At 47.7% G+C, this 16,796-nt stretch overlaps 1 protein-coding gene across 6 annotated transcripts in view; it reads right to left on the bottom strand.

Moving 5' to 3' along the window:
* SLC6A13 (solute carrier family 6 member 13) overlaps positions 1-7,481 on the bottom strand; it is a 58,059-nt gene extending 50,578 nt beyond the window's left edge. For 2 of the 6 annotated variants that reach the window (XM_073320920.1, XM_073320955.1), the window contains exon 1: positions 4,206-4,603. In XM_073320920.1, coding sequence (XP_073177021.1) covers positions 4,206-4,464 — 259 coding nt within the window. In that variant the 5' untranslated portion in view covers positions 4,465-4,603. Of the gene's footprint in view, positions 1-4,205; positions 4,606-6,096; positions 7,160-7,300 lie in introns of those variants that run through there. The other 4 variants (XM_073320945.1, XM_073320927.1, XM_073320936.1 and 1 more) reach the window with 4 other exon arrangements.
* Positions 7,482-16,796: the final 9,315 nt, after the last annotated feature.

The raw sequence follows: 16,796 nt of genomic DNA, 5'->3' as shown, positions 1-16,796 counted from the left end.
ACCACATCCTGGTTCACTAACAAACACCAACAACAGGGGCAGGAAGGTGGCTCTGTGAACTGCTTTTCCCATTCCAGCAGTGAGCAGTCTTCACATTATCCCTAAGTACTTCCAGGGGCTGTGCAGGTAGCCCAAGGGAACAGTACGGTGAATGAAAGCAGAAACCATGCAGCTTGCAACCTAGATACATTCCAGATTAAAAATGAAAAACAAGAAAAATCCTCCCTTCTAATCCCCCTCAAAAATAAAACATTCCCAAGCACCAGGTGAAAAGAAGCAAATACCAAGTGAAAGCAGCTAACTGGCTAATCCTCTTCATGCCAGTGGCATGAGAAAGTGGTTTAGTGTTAGGGGGCTTATTCCTTCACCCACTTACTTCCCTGGTTCTTCTCGCATGAACAGAGCAACAATACCCGAAGTCCAAAGGTGCAAACAATTCAATGTTTATTGGGGTGAACTTCCAGCAAGCATGATTCCAGTTTCCTTCCTTAGTGTCCCCCTTCCCAGCTCTGACACCACAGAGCCTTACACCTGTGTCCCTGTTCCCATTTCCCCCTTTAGCAAAACATGATTCCAATTTCCCCACCCCCATTCCCTGTTCCCATTTTCCCCACACACACCCACCCCTTATGGTTAACCTGTCCCCCTTATTTTCAGGCTTGACTTGTTTTTCACCTCCCTTTCCTGGAGGGCCGTAATCTGAGTCTTGTAGTAGCTTGTTTGCTGACCAGATGTATTCATTATTTGCAGCTCCTTTGTGCCCATCAGCTAGATAATTTGCATTTACACAGAGGCTTACTAGCTTGCTTCTGGATCCAAAGCTGTTGGCATCTCAGACACTGTCTTAAAAGGGAAACATTTTACTTCCACTAGAGTTCTGATTACTTTCCACTTTCATCTCCTGCTCCAAAACACACAGAGATCTGAAAAAGAAAGCACAACCTATTGTGGCCCCTTTTGGAGCCCTAATAGGATTTTAATAAAGTACCATGTTTTATTTGCATTTCTTTTACCCCTTCTCCAATATACACTGCACATGTCCTGGGAAAATGCAAATTCCTTCCATATAGTTTAACCTCCATAACATTAGCCATATTAATTTTACACAAGGTGTAACTGCCTCCCCCATGCCCAGAGAGTTTTCATGCACACCCACCAAAGCAACAATCTGATCCTCCAGAGACACCCCAAGGGTCAGTGTTCGCATCATTCCTCCCCTTTTCCTTTTCTTTTTCCCATGCACACGCACAAAATTCTCTTTTGCCTAACATCCCTTGCACTGTGATTACTCTTTTTTATACAACTGTACCTGATTACACTCCCATCTTGTACAACTAGACACAACCAGGGGGAGCCAAGTTAAGTTCCAATAGAAACCCCTTACATCCTTAAGTGATTTTGATTACGTTACCCAATAGTCAAATACTTTTGCTCAGATTCTTTCTCCGCCTGCTGCCTGCAGCAGTCCCTTATAGACCATTTCTGTGGGAAAAGGGCCCATTTCCCCTCAGAATAGCTGTAAAGGCTTCTGGGGACAGAAGCATAGTGGTGGTAGTAGCCACTTAACCTGACCCCTTTGGATAATTTAATTACCAAGCTTCCATCCAATGTGACTGCTCAGAGTTGCACATACAGTTACATTTATATAACTGGGTTTTATCATTAAACAAAAACTTCCTTCTTGACATCTCACATAAGTATCCAAAGTATCCTCCATTAAAACATCAGAAAAACAAAAGAGCATGGAAAGGCAGGTTGCACTTTGAAACTTTTTTTTTTCCCTTCTTTCTCTCCACTCCCCCAGGACCAGGTCCCAGCTCCAGTCTCTAAAGGTGGTCTGTTAACTCTAACAGCTTCCCATAATGCTGCCCTTACTTCAAACCTCTCACAAGCAGACTGAAATGCCTCCTTTCCCTGGGAGGCATTCAGTCCCCATGGTCAGGGACCTTTTTCCACTACTCGTATACCAAGGAGGGTGGGCTCCTCAGCCACCTCCCATCCCTCTGGGTCCCCTGACACTTCCTCCATTTCCTTTTTAATCTCATCCCAGGTTGACCCCTACACCTGGTATGTGGGGAAAATGGGAACAGGGAAATTGGAATCATGTTTTGCTAAAGGGGGAAATGGGAACAGGGAATGGGGGTAAGGAAATTGGAATCATGTTTGGCTAAGGGCAGGAATGGGAACAGGGCACAGGTGTAAGGCTCTGTGGTGTCAGAGCTGGGAAGGGGGACACTAAGGAAGGAAACTGGAATCATGCTTGCTGGAAGTTCACCCCAATAAACATTGAATTGTTTGCACCTTTGGACTTCGGGTATTGTTGCTCTCTGTTCATGCGAGAAGGACCAGGGAAGTAAGTGGATGAAGAAATAAGCCCCCTAACATTTAGTTAGACCCAGGAGACTTTTCCAAGTGAAATCCAGGAGATTTCAGTGCAAGGTCCCCATGCCACTCACTTTGCCAACTGAGACCTTCCGGAGACTCTGATCAGTAATAAATCACCAAACATAAACAGGGAGAGTAATTCCTGCTCCACACACTGGAGAAGTTCTCCACAGAAAACACAGAAATATCTCTGACCTCTAGCAGGACTTGCAGGGAGGGGAGACGGTTTCAATTTTTCTTTAAGAAAAAAGTCTAACGGCAAAGCCTAAAAACAACAATCTACCCACAAAGTGAATTTGCTGCACTGGGGAATTCCCCATAGAAAAGATGAATGGAAATACACCCCACAGGCTCACATATCCATTACTAATTATTACCTGCATAGCCCCAGGGTGCTTGGAAGGCAGGTCTCACACACACACAAAGATGCACACTCCATCTCCCACCTACATCACACTGTGTCAGTCACGTTCCTCATGTACATGAGCGTGCACACATCTCACATACACACCATCCCACTCAGGCAAGAAGATTTTGCAGGGAATGGAAGCAATGTTGGGGTTCTTCACAGACACCAAAGGAGTCTCTGAATACTACCTCAGCTCTTTTCCCCATAAAGCCAGTCTCACAGACACTGCTGTCTCTGCGCTTGTACTCACCCCGATGTCTCTCCTGGAGACGGTGTACCACTAATGTTAGCACCCATTGACTAGCGATACATACCCGAAGAGAGTCAGAGGATATGAGAGGAAAACTAGTCCTGAATCCCCTCAGTAATGCTGCGTGCCTGGCACCTCTGGAAAACTGGTGCCCTCGAGGTGCACAGGCATCTAGTTATTAAATGTTCACCTTCATGGTAGTCAGGCCCTTCACTTACAAGGATTTAATATCTACACATGTTACAGGATCCCATCCCTGCCACACACACAATGAGTACGACAGGCATCCCTGCAGGGCCAGACAGACATGCTGGGTAGCATCCAGGACATGTACTACACCAGTGGTTCTCTAGCAGGTTTCAGGGGGTCTGCCAAGCATGATCAGCATTAGACTTGCTTGGGCCCAGGGCAGAAAGCCAAAGCCCCGCTGCACAGGACTGCAGCCCAGGGCCCCAAGCCCTACCATCTGGAGCTGAAGCCTGAGCAATTTAGCTTTGTGGGGCCCCGGGCAATTGCCCTGCTTGCTACCCCCTAACACCGGCCCTAGTTTTACACGTAGAAAAACAGTTGTTGTGGCACGGGTACAGAGAACCCCTATACTATACCAGGAGTCCTTAACTCCTCGGGAACTTCCAGGAAATATGCAGATATGTCAGGCCTGTATGTGAAGAACTCCAGTCTGGTCACTGCTGGGAAATTGGCCTCTTGGGCATAGACAGCCAGGCCCCAGGCATTCCAGCAAATGGGTCCCTGGGGCACAGATGTGGACTCTGGAAACCTCTAGGAAACAAGCTTCCTAGCAGTGGACAAACACACTGAGCACTTGTGGGAAATTTGGTACAGACGGACACTCTGAAAAACTGCAAGATGTATGGTGCCAAGCGCATACGGCTGCCTCTGCCCTCCCCCAAGGAAATGCATTTCTTGGGCAAGTATAGATCATCTAGAAATCAGGCCCGCTGTGCACACAGGTGCATACCCCAGAGGTACAGACAAGTTCAGACCACCTCTTGGAAACAAAGCTCTCAAGTGCAGATAGGCACAGAGCAATTCAAAATGCAAGTGACCATGGAGCTTTAAGGCCAATGGAGAACAACAGAGGGACATCAGTGGCTAGATGGGGTAGCTGATGTAAGTGGTTAGAGCTAGGGCTGTACTTACCTCCACCATTCTTGTAACAGAGGTAGGGGAACCTCCAGACATTACCCAGGCCAATAATCTCCCCAGCCACGGATAGCACATATTCCAGCTTGTTGTTCCAATGGCCTCGTTCCAGTGTTTGATTCTCTTCTTCCTTCTGCTTTTCCATGCCTGGATGAGCAGGTATCGTCTCTCCATTGCTAACTGCCCCCGGGACTCTGTAATCCATCCCACCTTCAAAGAATTGGTACCATTTTTCAGCATTATGTTTACAATTCATTCAACTAGTCAGAAATTTATAAGAACATACTGGGTCAAACCAGTGGTCTATTTAACCAAGTATCCTGTCTTCTGACAGTGGCCAATGCCAGATGCTTCAGAGATAATGAACGGAACAGGGTAATCATCAAGTGATCCATCTCCCTTCATCCAAGGTCAGCTTCTGGCAGTCAGAGACTTGGGGACACCCAGAGCATGGGGTTGTGTCCCTGGGCATCTTGGCTAATAGTCATTGATGGACCTATCCTCCATGAACTTATCTAGTCCTTATTTGAACCCAGTTATATTTTTGGCCTTCACAGTATCCCCTGGCAATGAGTTCCACAGGTTAACTGTGTGTTGTATGGAGACGTACTTCCTTATGTTTGTTTTAAACCTGCTGCCTATTAATTTCATCAAGTGACCCCTATTTCTTGTGTTATGTGAAGGCTTAAATAAAACTTCATTATTCACCTGCTCAGTACCATTCTTAATTTTATAAGCCTCTTATCTTATCCCCCCCGCTTAGTTATCTCGCCAAAAATGAGCAGTCCTAGTCTTTTTAATCTCTCCTCATATGGAAACTGTTCCATACCCCTAATTATTTTTGTTGCCCTTCTCTGTGCCTTTTCCTATTCTAATATGTCTTTGAGATGGGGCAAACAGAATGCATGCAGTATTCATGGTGTGAGTGTACCATAGATTTATATAGTGACATTGTGATATTTTCTGTCTTATTGTCTATCCCTTTCTTAATGGTTCCTAATATTGTTATCTTTTCTGACTGCAGTTGCACATTGAACGGCTGTTTCACAATGACTCCAAGATCTCATCATTTTGTATGTATAGTTGGAATTATGTTTTCCAATGTGCACTTACCGACATTGAATTTCATCTGCCATATTGTTGGCCAGTCACCTAGTTTTGTGACTCTTCACAGTCAGCTTTAGACCTAACTATCTTAAGCAATTTTGTGTCTGCAAACTTTGCCACCTCATCATTTACCCCTTTTTCCTGATCATTTATGAATGTGTTGAACAGCACTGGTCCCAGTACAGATCCTTGGGGGACCCTGTTATTTCCCTCTCTTTCAGGATAGAGCAGCTGAGGGACACAGACAGACACATCCCACTAGTTACTCTTGTATCAATCCTTACAATTCCTGATAGGGAATGTTATGTTTTTTTCCATATACTAAATGCACCTACATACCTTCAATCTCATGGATTTATTCTGGGTTAAAGGGGTGCTACCTTCTTTATCATCATTTAAAACAGACTCATTTCAAAACACTCCATCCTTTTGAAAGCGCATCCTTTAAATAGTACACATATTACTAATATTATTAGCTATGTACATTAATCTAGCACCGAGGCCACACTGCCCCAGGAGTTGTACAAACATAGGAGACAAGCCTTAACCAATTTTTTTTAAATGTCTTGAAGATATTTTATAAGGGTTTTTCTACTCCCCTGTTGTAGTTTATAAGGGTTTTTTCAGGGAGGAAGAAACTGATTAACTCACAGGGAAGTCATGAAATTAACTATACTCAGTTACCTCACATGCACCAACCACCATCACATGCACAAAGTAAACAAACCAACAAATAGAGGAAAAAGTGTTTTCTTTTGACTGTCAGGTGAAGCGATCTTACCAGTGTTACTTGTAAGTAGAGGATAACAAGTTTTTCAGACAGAAATGGGATTTTTTCCACGCTGACCGTGTCCCTTTAGGAGAACAAGAATGATCAGTAAACTACGGCTTCGATGGGGGCACAGAGAGTTTCCTTTGCAACAGGCTGCAGCAGCTCTGCCTCTCAAAATAACTGCCTCTCTCCGCAGAGAGCAGAGTTCTCAGTGATTTAAAGGTGCAGTTTATGGGGGGAGGAAAAGGCATAGCAGTTATGAAATTATGTGTAACAAAGGAGCGGCAAGAGCTGTGAATTCCACCACAGCCAGTGCCCCAGCTCCATTCCCCTAAACCATTGCCCTACAATGTCTGCTAGGTGAGGCTAGGAACCAATAGCTGTGAGCAGCCCAAAGCCAATGCTTCTATGCTATTCCCTACAGTGACTCCTGCTAGCAGAGGCTGGGACTGCAGTAGCCTGCAGAGCTGGTGCTCATACACTATTTAATAAAGTGCTTCTGCTGGTAGGAAAGCTCACAGCTGCTTTAATCCTGTTTGCTCACTGTCCTGCAAAGGTCCCTAGAGAGTCTTTTACTAAAGACTGGGACTGAATTAAGTGCAAATTCCTACACAGCCAGTGTTTCCAGAATACTGCAGGGAAACATTGGATAGGGGGTGCAGATTGTACCATGATTTTGCTGCAGCAATTCATGGGATATTTGTGCATATTCATTCCCTACGAGGAGTACTAATGGCAGCAAAACTCAGCAGGATGCATCAGCAGAGGAGGAAGAGGATGGCTGCAGCTCCTACTTTGGTACTGTGCATAAGTAAGGATTGCTGAGAACTCTTTGAGCAATGGAAGCACATTCCTGCACACAGCATCTGCCATTGATCCCCCCTGTGCCCCACTGAGGCAGCTTGGCAAAGCCCCGTCTAGTTCTCCTGTACCGCCAGTTCTCGCAAAGAGCAGAAAAACACAATGTCAACAAATGGTGTTCCCCAAAAATAGCCAGAAGAGTGGGGGTTGTACCCCAGCATACTCCAGAAAGTGTGCTTGTGTACACACACACACACACCCCGCAGTAACGAACACTCCCAAGCATCTGACAGCAATTCCTCAGAAGAAGAAGAAAAAAACTTTACACACTAGAAAATTATTAAACAGCCAACCACAAGGTAACTAAAGGAGTTGGGGGAAGGAAAGCAGAAGACAACAGTGAGCCATTTACCTTAAGGAAGGAGCTGTCAAGGGTCTGATTGGAGGGAAATGTGAAAGCTGTAGTGAAAGGTACTGGCTATTTAAAGTGTGGAAGAAAAATTCTGCAGTGGTGCAATTCTACACTTTGCCCAACCCACATTCCTTCCCCCACTCCCCCAGGGCTGGACAACAACCTACACATGACTGATTGCATGACCATTGCAAAAGGGGCTCTCTCCCCTGTCCATGAAAGTGTCTTACTTTTTCCTTGGGGGCAGGGGGAGGGGGGAGTGGCTGGCTCCATGTGTACCTCCACCTTGCTTTTGTCTGTCAGTCTCTCACCCTGTGTCTACTTCTATCTCAGTTTGTTTCTTCCCTTCTCTGTCTACTTCTCTTCCTCTTTCCCTCTGTTACTCATTCTGTCTCTCTCTTCCCCCAGTTCAAGGGACAATAAATGAAAAATTCACACATGCCTGTCAAGTCCATACCAGAGACAAGTTCAAGTTCCAGTCTACATCAGAAACAGGTAAGACCAGAATCTAACTCAGAGTGAATTTTCACTGCAGTCTCTATAACACAGATTTAAGCCTTCCCTTGGAATGCTAGTGAATGAGCACAACACATGGGCAAACCCCAGTGACCTCTCTGCATGGATTTACCTCTCGATGATGGGGGAAAGTGGGGGCAAATTTTTAGATCTCTATTATGGATTATTACACTGTAATTATTTCACAAACAGGATATTAAGATGGTAGGAGGAGGAGACAGGCCCCAATGGTGGGAGTACATTCCACTAATCTCTGCCCCACTCCTTTCTCAGGCCAGTGAGCTCTTACCTAGGTGTCTCTTCCAATAACAGAAGATGTGTGTCATTGGTGTTTCACAAGAGAGACAGCAAGGCATAGCTACAGAACTATTGAACTGCCACAGATCTCACTCTTAATGCGTGAGACATTAGGGAATATCCCAGTGAGAAATACAGTCTGACAATAAAGAGTGTAGTAAAGTATTTTGGACAATGATACAGTGGATTAAAAGGAGCAAAATTATAGGTTGCATCTACTACAGACCCACCCAGGACAAAAAGAGATCAATTATCTAAAATTTCTTGGAGTTTCTTGAAACCACTGTATATTGTACTCACAAGGGACTTAGCTACCAAGACGTGTATTGGATAATAAGCGTAGATATGCAAAGATGTTCAAGTTACAAAGACAACAACTTTATGATCTAGAAAGTAGAGCTCCAGACAGAAGAGAAGCCAGTTGGGAGGAACAATGGAGGACAATTGGGAAGTCCATAACCAGTCAAACTATTTTACTTGAGCCAAGTCAGGTCAGAATGCACAGAATGCAGCAGAATGAAGGAAAGCAAATTTTCAGGAATTAAAGTATTGAATGAGCACAATGCAACGGGAAGAAGTATTAAAATCCACAAGTACAAAAGAGAAGGCTGGAGAAAAGACTAAAACATAACATAATTAAGGTGCACCACATTAGAGTTCTTCTGGAAAAAGAACAAGAAACAGTCAGTATAGTTCAGAGACTAACTCAATAGATCTGAGGATTAAAAAAATAAGCTCATAATTGGAAATAGAAGGAAAGAACAAATAAATACAGAATCAGTTGAGGCTTACAGGAAAGAGAGAAGTTCAATAACACATTTAAATGAGTTATACAAGCCAAAGAAGTTAATGGGAATGAGAAGGACTTTGAACCAATATGTTGGGGTAAAAAAGGTCTGTAGGGAAAAAAAGAGGAAAAGGATGAACTCAAAATGGCTGATACACAGAATGTTGAAAAATGTCTTCAATAAGAACGAATAAGAGAGGTTCAAACCATCAGAAATATGACCGAAATAACGTCATAAAAAGCCGGTAAAGGAATATTGGAAAATACAAACATAAAATAAGTGCGTTTGGACAGTATGCATCCCAGCTTAAGAGACTTATTTAGTTATCAAATTTACTAAGATACTGATACATTTTAAAATAAAGGAAAAGTGGGGAGATACCAGAGGACCAGGAAAAAGCAAATGTGGTACCAATCCACAAAGAAAGGAAAGAGAAGGGATCTGCAGTTTTGACATACCACCTCTCATTGTGGTATCTCCCAGGATAATCTTGGTTGAGCCAGGTTCTTATATATAGATTATAGTAGACTGACGTCCAATGGGCACATAGGTGCTGTAGTGACAATTCAGTGGGCAATGCTTTCCCATCTGAATATCTATTAAACCAGTTCTCCACCATGGTATTGTGGGACTGTGTTACTTCTGATATTACCTATCAAAGTCTGACCACATATAGACATTAAATATCCCATAGAACTCTCTATAGGAGTAAGGATGTTTGTCCTGATGTCTGAGCAAATTCCATCTCAAATATTTATTCTATTTAAATTCCTCCTGCCATTTCAAGTGGATACGGTATCCTCTGCTTCCTGTCATGCAGAATTGTTGTGTGCTTTTAAACAGCTACCCTATTTCATCTCAGAAGTAGCGCATTTCAGTGGCGAGTGAAACTGACTACCTCACAGGACTATTGTGAAGCTTAATTATTCAGGTTTCAGATTAACAGCCCTGTTAGTCTGTATTCGCAAAAAGAAAAGGAGTACTTGTGGCACCTTAGAGACTAACCAATTTATTTGAGCATAAGCTTTCGTGAGCTACAGCTCACTTCATCGGATGCATACTGTGGAAAGTATAGAAGATCTTTTATACACACAAAGCATGAAAAAATACCTCCCCCCACCCCACTCTCCTGCTGGTAATAGCTTATCTAAAGTGATCACTCTCCTTACAATGTGTATGATAATCAAGTTGGGCCATTTCCAGCACAAATCCAGGTTTTCTCACCCCCCACACACAAACCCACTCTCCTGCTGGTAATAGCTTATCTAAAGTGACCACTTTCCTTACAATGTTTACAATTATTTACAATTATTCAGTGGCTTCTATTCTAGACAGGTGTTTATACCATAGTATCTGAGCAACTTCCAGAGGTGCATTAAGTGACATAATTAATATCTGTCACACGCGGTTCATTCACTCTCATCCTCTCCCCAGGGGGAGAGTTGTGTGCACAGCAGAGAGTTTTGGTTCAACAGTGGGGTGGTTTTGGGATGGGGGGGCAAAAAGATGTTGTGGGGGGTTTTATTCTTCTCTGTAGTCACAGAAGAAGTCTGATACAGGAGTAGAGACTAGATTCCTGTCTGCCATTCACCTGCTTTAGGCCCAAGACTATTGTCCCCTCTTTATAAACTCAGGTTGATTTTATTACTCCTCATTCCATTTACCTGAAGGTGTTTACAAAGATTTTCTCTTAAATGTGTTCCATTAGCAATTGAAGTTACATTGATTGGGCGGTAACTTTCAGCATAACAAAAACAATACCTTGCACATCTATAATGAGTTTCATAGTGAGGGGAGTCAAAGTGCTTCATAAACACTAAAGGCCGGGTTTGCAGAAGAACTGGGCACCCACCACTCAAAGTGAAGTCTATAGAATAAGCATACATTAGCACAGGGCACCAAGCTTCTAACTGGCTGCAAACAAAGACAGACATTGTAACTAGTTTCAGGGAAGTCTCTAGCAGGATGTCACAGGAATCACCGTTAGGTCTGGTCTAATGTCACATTTTCATTCAATGGGTAAGAGAAAGGGAATAGTTTATTCATTTGTTTTCTAAAGGACCCATCCATCTCCAGGCATCTGAGGTGCTGTATAAAATTAAAGAATGTGTGAATCAAAGCCAGTTACTCAAATGAAACTGCAAAAGGAAAAGAAACCTCAGAGTTGGTTTCTGGGTATGGCATAGTGACATGAGTTCCCCTCACAGTCTGCTGGATGAAGTAGGTGCATCCTTTCTCCAGGAGAGTGCGATTTTCAAAAGTACCTCAGGAACACAAGTCCCAGCTACTTTCAGCAGCTCTTATGCTCCTTTATCACTCAGATGCTTTCAAAAAGTTTAACCTGCATTGCTAGAAGAGTGGTTGACGCACAATCTGTTTGTTAGAAATTCCTGGAATAAAGAAATTGTTCGCTGTATTTTGCATTTGCTCTGTCCTAATTGCAATCTATAATATTTGGACAAGGAGGGTTGCTACTCTCCCATTCCCACCTCTCTGCAGTTCTGTCCCACTAGTTATCAACTTTTTTCATGTGTTTCAGAATTATATGTTCTTGCAGTTACTGCAGGTGACTTCCCAGATGCCACAACCAAAATTTGCCATTAAAACTATTTGGGAACTGAAAGCCAGGGTAAATGTTATCCATTTCCACTTACCTTATAACCAACAGGATACTGGTAATTTCAGATTTTCAAACTCTGCTAGGCCTTAACTGAATGTGTTTGAAGAAAGAGGTAGTAGAAATGTTGCCTGTATGTACAGAAGGTGGATAATATACTGACCGATATCCTGCCAGGTTACAGGTACTTGCTTAAAATCAGAAACGCTAAGACAAAAAAGACAGTTACCTTTTCCGTAACTGGTGTTCTTCGAGATGTGTTGCTCATGTCTATTCCACAATAGGTGTGCATGCGTACCACGTGCCGGAAGTTTTCCCCCTAGCAGTACCCCTGGGGGGGGAGCACCCCCCGCAACCGCTGGAGTGGCGCCTGCCTGGCATGGTATAAGGGAGCTGCGCGCTCCCCCCACCCTCAGTTCCTTCTTGCCAGACAACTCAGATAGAGGGGAAGGAGGGTGGGATGTGGAATAGACATGAGCAACACATCTCGAAGAACACCAGTTACGGAAAAGGTAACAGTCTTTTCTTTTTGGAGTGATTGCTCATATGTATTCCACAATAGGTGATTCCAAGCTACATCTGTTGGAGGTGGGTAGGAGTTCACAAGTTCCCAGGACGGAGGACAGCCGTGCCGAATCCAGCATCATCCCTAGTTTGGGGGACGATTGCATAGCGCGAGGTGAACGTGTGAACCGAAGACCAGATGGCGGCCCTACGATGTCCTGGATGGGGATGTGGGCCATGAAGGTAGCTGATGAGGCCTGCGCCCGAGTCGAGTGTGCCCTCACAATGGGTGGCGGGGAAACACCCGCCGGCTCATAACAGGAACGGATGCACAAAGTGATACGATTGGAAAGCCATTGAGTGGAAATCGGCTGGCCCCTCGCATGCTCAGCCAAGGCGACAAACAGTTGCAAAGACTTTCTGAACGGCTTGGTCCACTTGAGATAGAAAGCCAGAGCCCGCCACCCATCTAACATGTGGAGACGGCGCTCCTCACTGGACGCGTGAGGCTTGGGGCAGAGGACTGGTAGAAAAATGTCCTGACCCATGTGGTAGGCGGAGACCACCTTCGGGAGGAACGCGTGGTGTGGGCGGAGCTGGACCTCGTCCTTATGAAAGACCGTGTACGGTGGCTCGGAGGTCAGGGCCCTATGCTCCGAGACTTGCCTGGCCGACATGATTGCAACCAGGAAAGCCACCTTCCACAAGAGGTGAGACCAGGAGCACGTGACCAGTGGTTCAAATGGGGGCCCCGTGAGACGAGCCAACACCAGGTTTAGGTCCCAATGTGGGAATCGGGGGTCTAGAATACGGAAAAAGACAGTCCAAACCCTTAAGGAACTGGCCAGTCATAGCATGGGAAAATACAGTGTGCCCTTGCACCAGCGGATGGAAGGCCGATATGGCTGCCAGGTGCACCTTGACTGATGAGGGCGCCAGGCCCTGGGCCCTCAGGTGGAGGAGATAATCAAGGATAAGCTTGATCGGGGCGGCCACCGGGGAGACACCCTGGTCTGCCACCCACCTAGAGAAACAGGACCACTTTGCCAAATAAGCGCGGTGAGTGAAGGGCCATCTACTTTTGAGTTTGACTCATCCTGAGTCTGGTGTGACGGACCACGTACGTGCTCACCGACATGTGACCCAAGAATTGCAGGCAAACCCTGGCCGTTGTCACTGGGAATCTTGTGACCGAGTTGATGAGACCTTTCAGGGTCTCCAATCTCTCTGGCGGGAGAGATGCCCTGGCCAACACTGAGTCCAGGAGCGCCCCAATAAACTCTATGCTTTGGACCGGGACTAACGTGGACTTGGTGTTGTTTACCAACAGGCGCAAGACGGTGCACGTGGATAGGAGGAGTGCCATGTGATCCCTCACCTGCAACTGGGAGGTGCCCTTGACAAGCCAATTGTCCAGATAGGGAAATATCTGGACCCCCCACTGTCTGAGGTAGGCCGCTACCACCGACATGCATTTTGTGAACACCCTGGGGGCAGTGGACAGACCAAACAGGAGGACTGTGAATTGGTACTGATTCTGTCCCACCACGAAACGGAGGAAGCGCCTGTGCCAGTCGAATATGTGGATGTGGAAGTACGCGTCCTGTAGATTGAGAGCAGCGTACCTGTCCCCGGGATCCAGGGAGGGGATGATGGAGGCCAGGGAGACCATGCGGAACTTGAGTTTCACCATGTACTGGTTCAGACCTCGCAGGTCCAGGATGGGCCTGAGCCCCCCTTTGGCCTTCGGGATAAGGAAATAACGGAAGTAATACCCCTTGCCCATGAACTCCTTGGGCACCGTCTCTATCGCTCCTAGTCCTAGGAGCAGCCCCACCTCCTGCTTGAGTAGAGTTTTGTGCGAGGGGTCCCCCAAGAGGGAGGAGGGTGGGCGGTGGTTGGGCAAGGAGGAAGTAAACTGGAGGGTGTAACCCCGGGAGATGGTGTTGAGGACCCATCGGTCCAAGGTTAGCCACAACCATTCCAGGAGGAAAGCACACAACCAGTTGGAGAAGGGTAGCTTTATTGGGGGTGGATCCCTGGTGAGGACTGGCGCGGTGCCCCTGAGCATCCCGTCAAAAGCGCCTTTTCCCCGCCTGCTTGCCCTTGGAGGACCCAGGCTGGGGGGCAGGCCGAGACTGCCTCTGAGGGCATCTCTTATACTCCTGCTGCTTCTTATGGGCAGCCTCATATTTCGGGAGGGTGGCCTGGGCAGCAGTCTGCTGTGGCTTGAACTTAGGTTTTGCCGGAACTGGGACTTAGAGGCCCAGAGTCTGGAGGGTCATGCAGGAGTCTTTCATGTCATGCAGCCTTGTAACAGTTTCCCCCACAAACAGAGCTTTCCCATCAAACAGGAGATCTTGCACGGAAGACTGCACCTTGCTGGACAGCCCAGAGAGCAGGAGCCATGACGCCCGTCCCATGGACACCGCGGAGGCCATTGATCATGCGGCCGTGTCTGCAGCATCCGAGGCTGCCTGCAGGGATGCCCTAGCGGCCGCTGGCCCTTCCTCTACTAGCGCCTTGAACTCCTTCCTGTCACACTGCTGGAGGGAGTCCTCAAACTTGGCTATGGAGCAACACAGATTGAATTCGTACCGGCCCAGGAGAGCCTGATGGTTTGCCACTCGTAACTGGAAGCTCGAAGATGAATAAATTTTCCTTCTGAAAGAGTCCAGTCTCCGAGAGTCTTTGTTCTTTGGGGTCGGGGCTGGCTGACCCTGCCATTCCCTGTGGTTGACCAACTCGATCACCAGGGAGTTGGGCGCCGGGTGGGTATACAAGTATTCATGCCCTTTAATGGGTACAAAGTACTTGCGTTCTGCCTTCTTAGAGATGGGGGCCAACGAGGCCGGTGTTTCCCACAGGGCATTTGAAATCTTAGCTACCCCTTCATGGAGAAGCAAGGCCACCCTATCTGGTGCCGATGGGGACAACACGTTAAACAGGAAGTCTGAGGGCTCCTCCATCTCCTCTTCTTGGAAATGGAGGCTTGCTGCCACCCTCTTTAAGAGTTCTTGGTGGGCCCTGAAATCCTCTGGCGGGGTGGAGGGGGGCGGGGCCACAATCGCCTCCTCCAGGCAGGGCGAGGAGGCCAGTGCAGTGCTCTGGGTGTCAGCCAGCACCAGAGAGCCCACCACCTGGTCGGGCTCTGGGCATGGTGCCAAGGACATATGTCCCACAGACACCGGGGGTCTGGAGAGGGAGGCTGATAGTGCTTCTGAAGCTCCAGCCACCGAGCGAGCTCCCACTGGGGGCTGCGCTGGAGGCCACGGTGCCCACTGGTACCATTAGGCTGGCCATGATGCTCGGTGCCACCGCACCTGCTGTGGCACCAGCGGGGCCAGCTGTTCGGGTTGGCTGGCCTGGCCCATCGAAGGACGGCTACAAATGGAGACCGGGTTGGCGTAAGATCTGCTGCTGTCTCTGGACCGGGAGGAGCAGCGGTGCCAGGATCTACGATGGCCACAGAACCACAATCTCGATGTGGAGGACTGGTACCAATGGTAACAGCTGCTCCGCGAACAGCCTCAACAGGCAGACCTGCGACAGCGAGATGCTGGAGCTGCAATGTCTTGGCGGAGACTTGGAGCGGGAGTCCGAGTGGGAATGGCATTGACTACCATGCCTTGACCGACTGCAGTACCCTCTCCGAGACAAGGACCATTGGCGACGCCCACCGCGGCCCCGTCAATATTCGCTCCTTCAGGACGAGCGGTGCCAAGAGTCCCAGCTGGACGGAACCCAGCCAGACAGTCTGGTCGGTGTCGAGGGCGATCCATATGGACTCTCCCCCAAGAGGTTGCTGGGTGGTGAACGGCGGCGGGAAGGTTCCCTCGACCGAGACCGGTGCCAGGCCAGAGGCGACTGCTGAGGTCACAGCAGCAGCTTGCCTCTGGAGCGTGGGGCCGACATCGGTGGCGCTCCGGGCGCCGGCATGGACATAACGTCCTGGGCCGCCTGGAGGGCTTCAGGCGTGGATGGCATCCAGACAGGCCTGTTCCGAAGGGGCTGGGGTACTGCACTCAACGTGAGTCAGAGGCGTGGGGCCCGGTGGGGATCAAGGACTGCCCGACATGGGCCTAGCCTCTATCTCAGTGCCACTGCGAAGAGGGAGTCTTCCTGGCCCTCTTGGCATGCCCCGTGGACGGGGAGCGGTGCCGACCAGTCAATGGCACCGAAGGGTCACCGCGTACTGACGCCACAGTGCGGGGTACCAGTTCGGAGCAGCGTGCCGCAGTCAGGGTCAGTGCTGACTCCCTCAGGATGGCCCAGAGCCTAATGTCCCTTTCTCTTTTGGTCCGAGGCTTAAACGACTTGCAAATCTTGCACCTTTCATTGATATGGGTTTCTCCTAAACAGCGCAAACAGCCTGCGTGCGAGTCACTTCTTGGCATAGAAAACCTACAAGAGCCGCACGACTTAAACCCCGGGGCGTGGGGCATGCCCCGGCCCAGGCTTACTGACTGACTAAACAGCTAACTAACTACAGGTATTAACACTGAACAAACGAACAGTTCTGGGGACAAGCTACAGCAAGGCTGGAGCAGAGCAGTTCCGATGCACCTTCACTGGAGGCAAGAAGGAACTGAGAATGGGGCGAGTGCGCAGCTCCCCTTATACCACGCCAGGTAGGGGGCGCTCCCTCCCTACGGGTACCATGAGGGGGAAACTTCCGGCACCGGTGCACGTGGAGAGCATGCACACCTATTGTGGAATACACATGAGCAATCACTCGAAGAAGAATGAATTATACCTAGACAAGGACATAAAA

The sequence above is a fragment of the Lepidochelys kempii genome, chromosome 1 (genome assembly GCF_965140265.1).
Source record: "Lepidochelys kempii isolate rLepKem1 chromosome 1, rLepKem1.hap2, whole genome shotgun sequence".
Lineage (NCBI taxonomy): Eukaryota > Metazoa > Chordata > Testudines > Cheloniidae > Lepidochelys > Lepidochelys kempii.
Note: the sequence above shows the minus strand (reverse complement) of the source record. Positions and strands in the feature narration are given on the sequence as shown.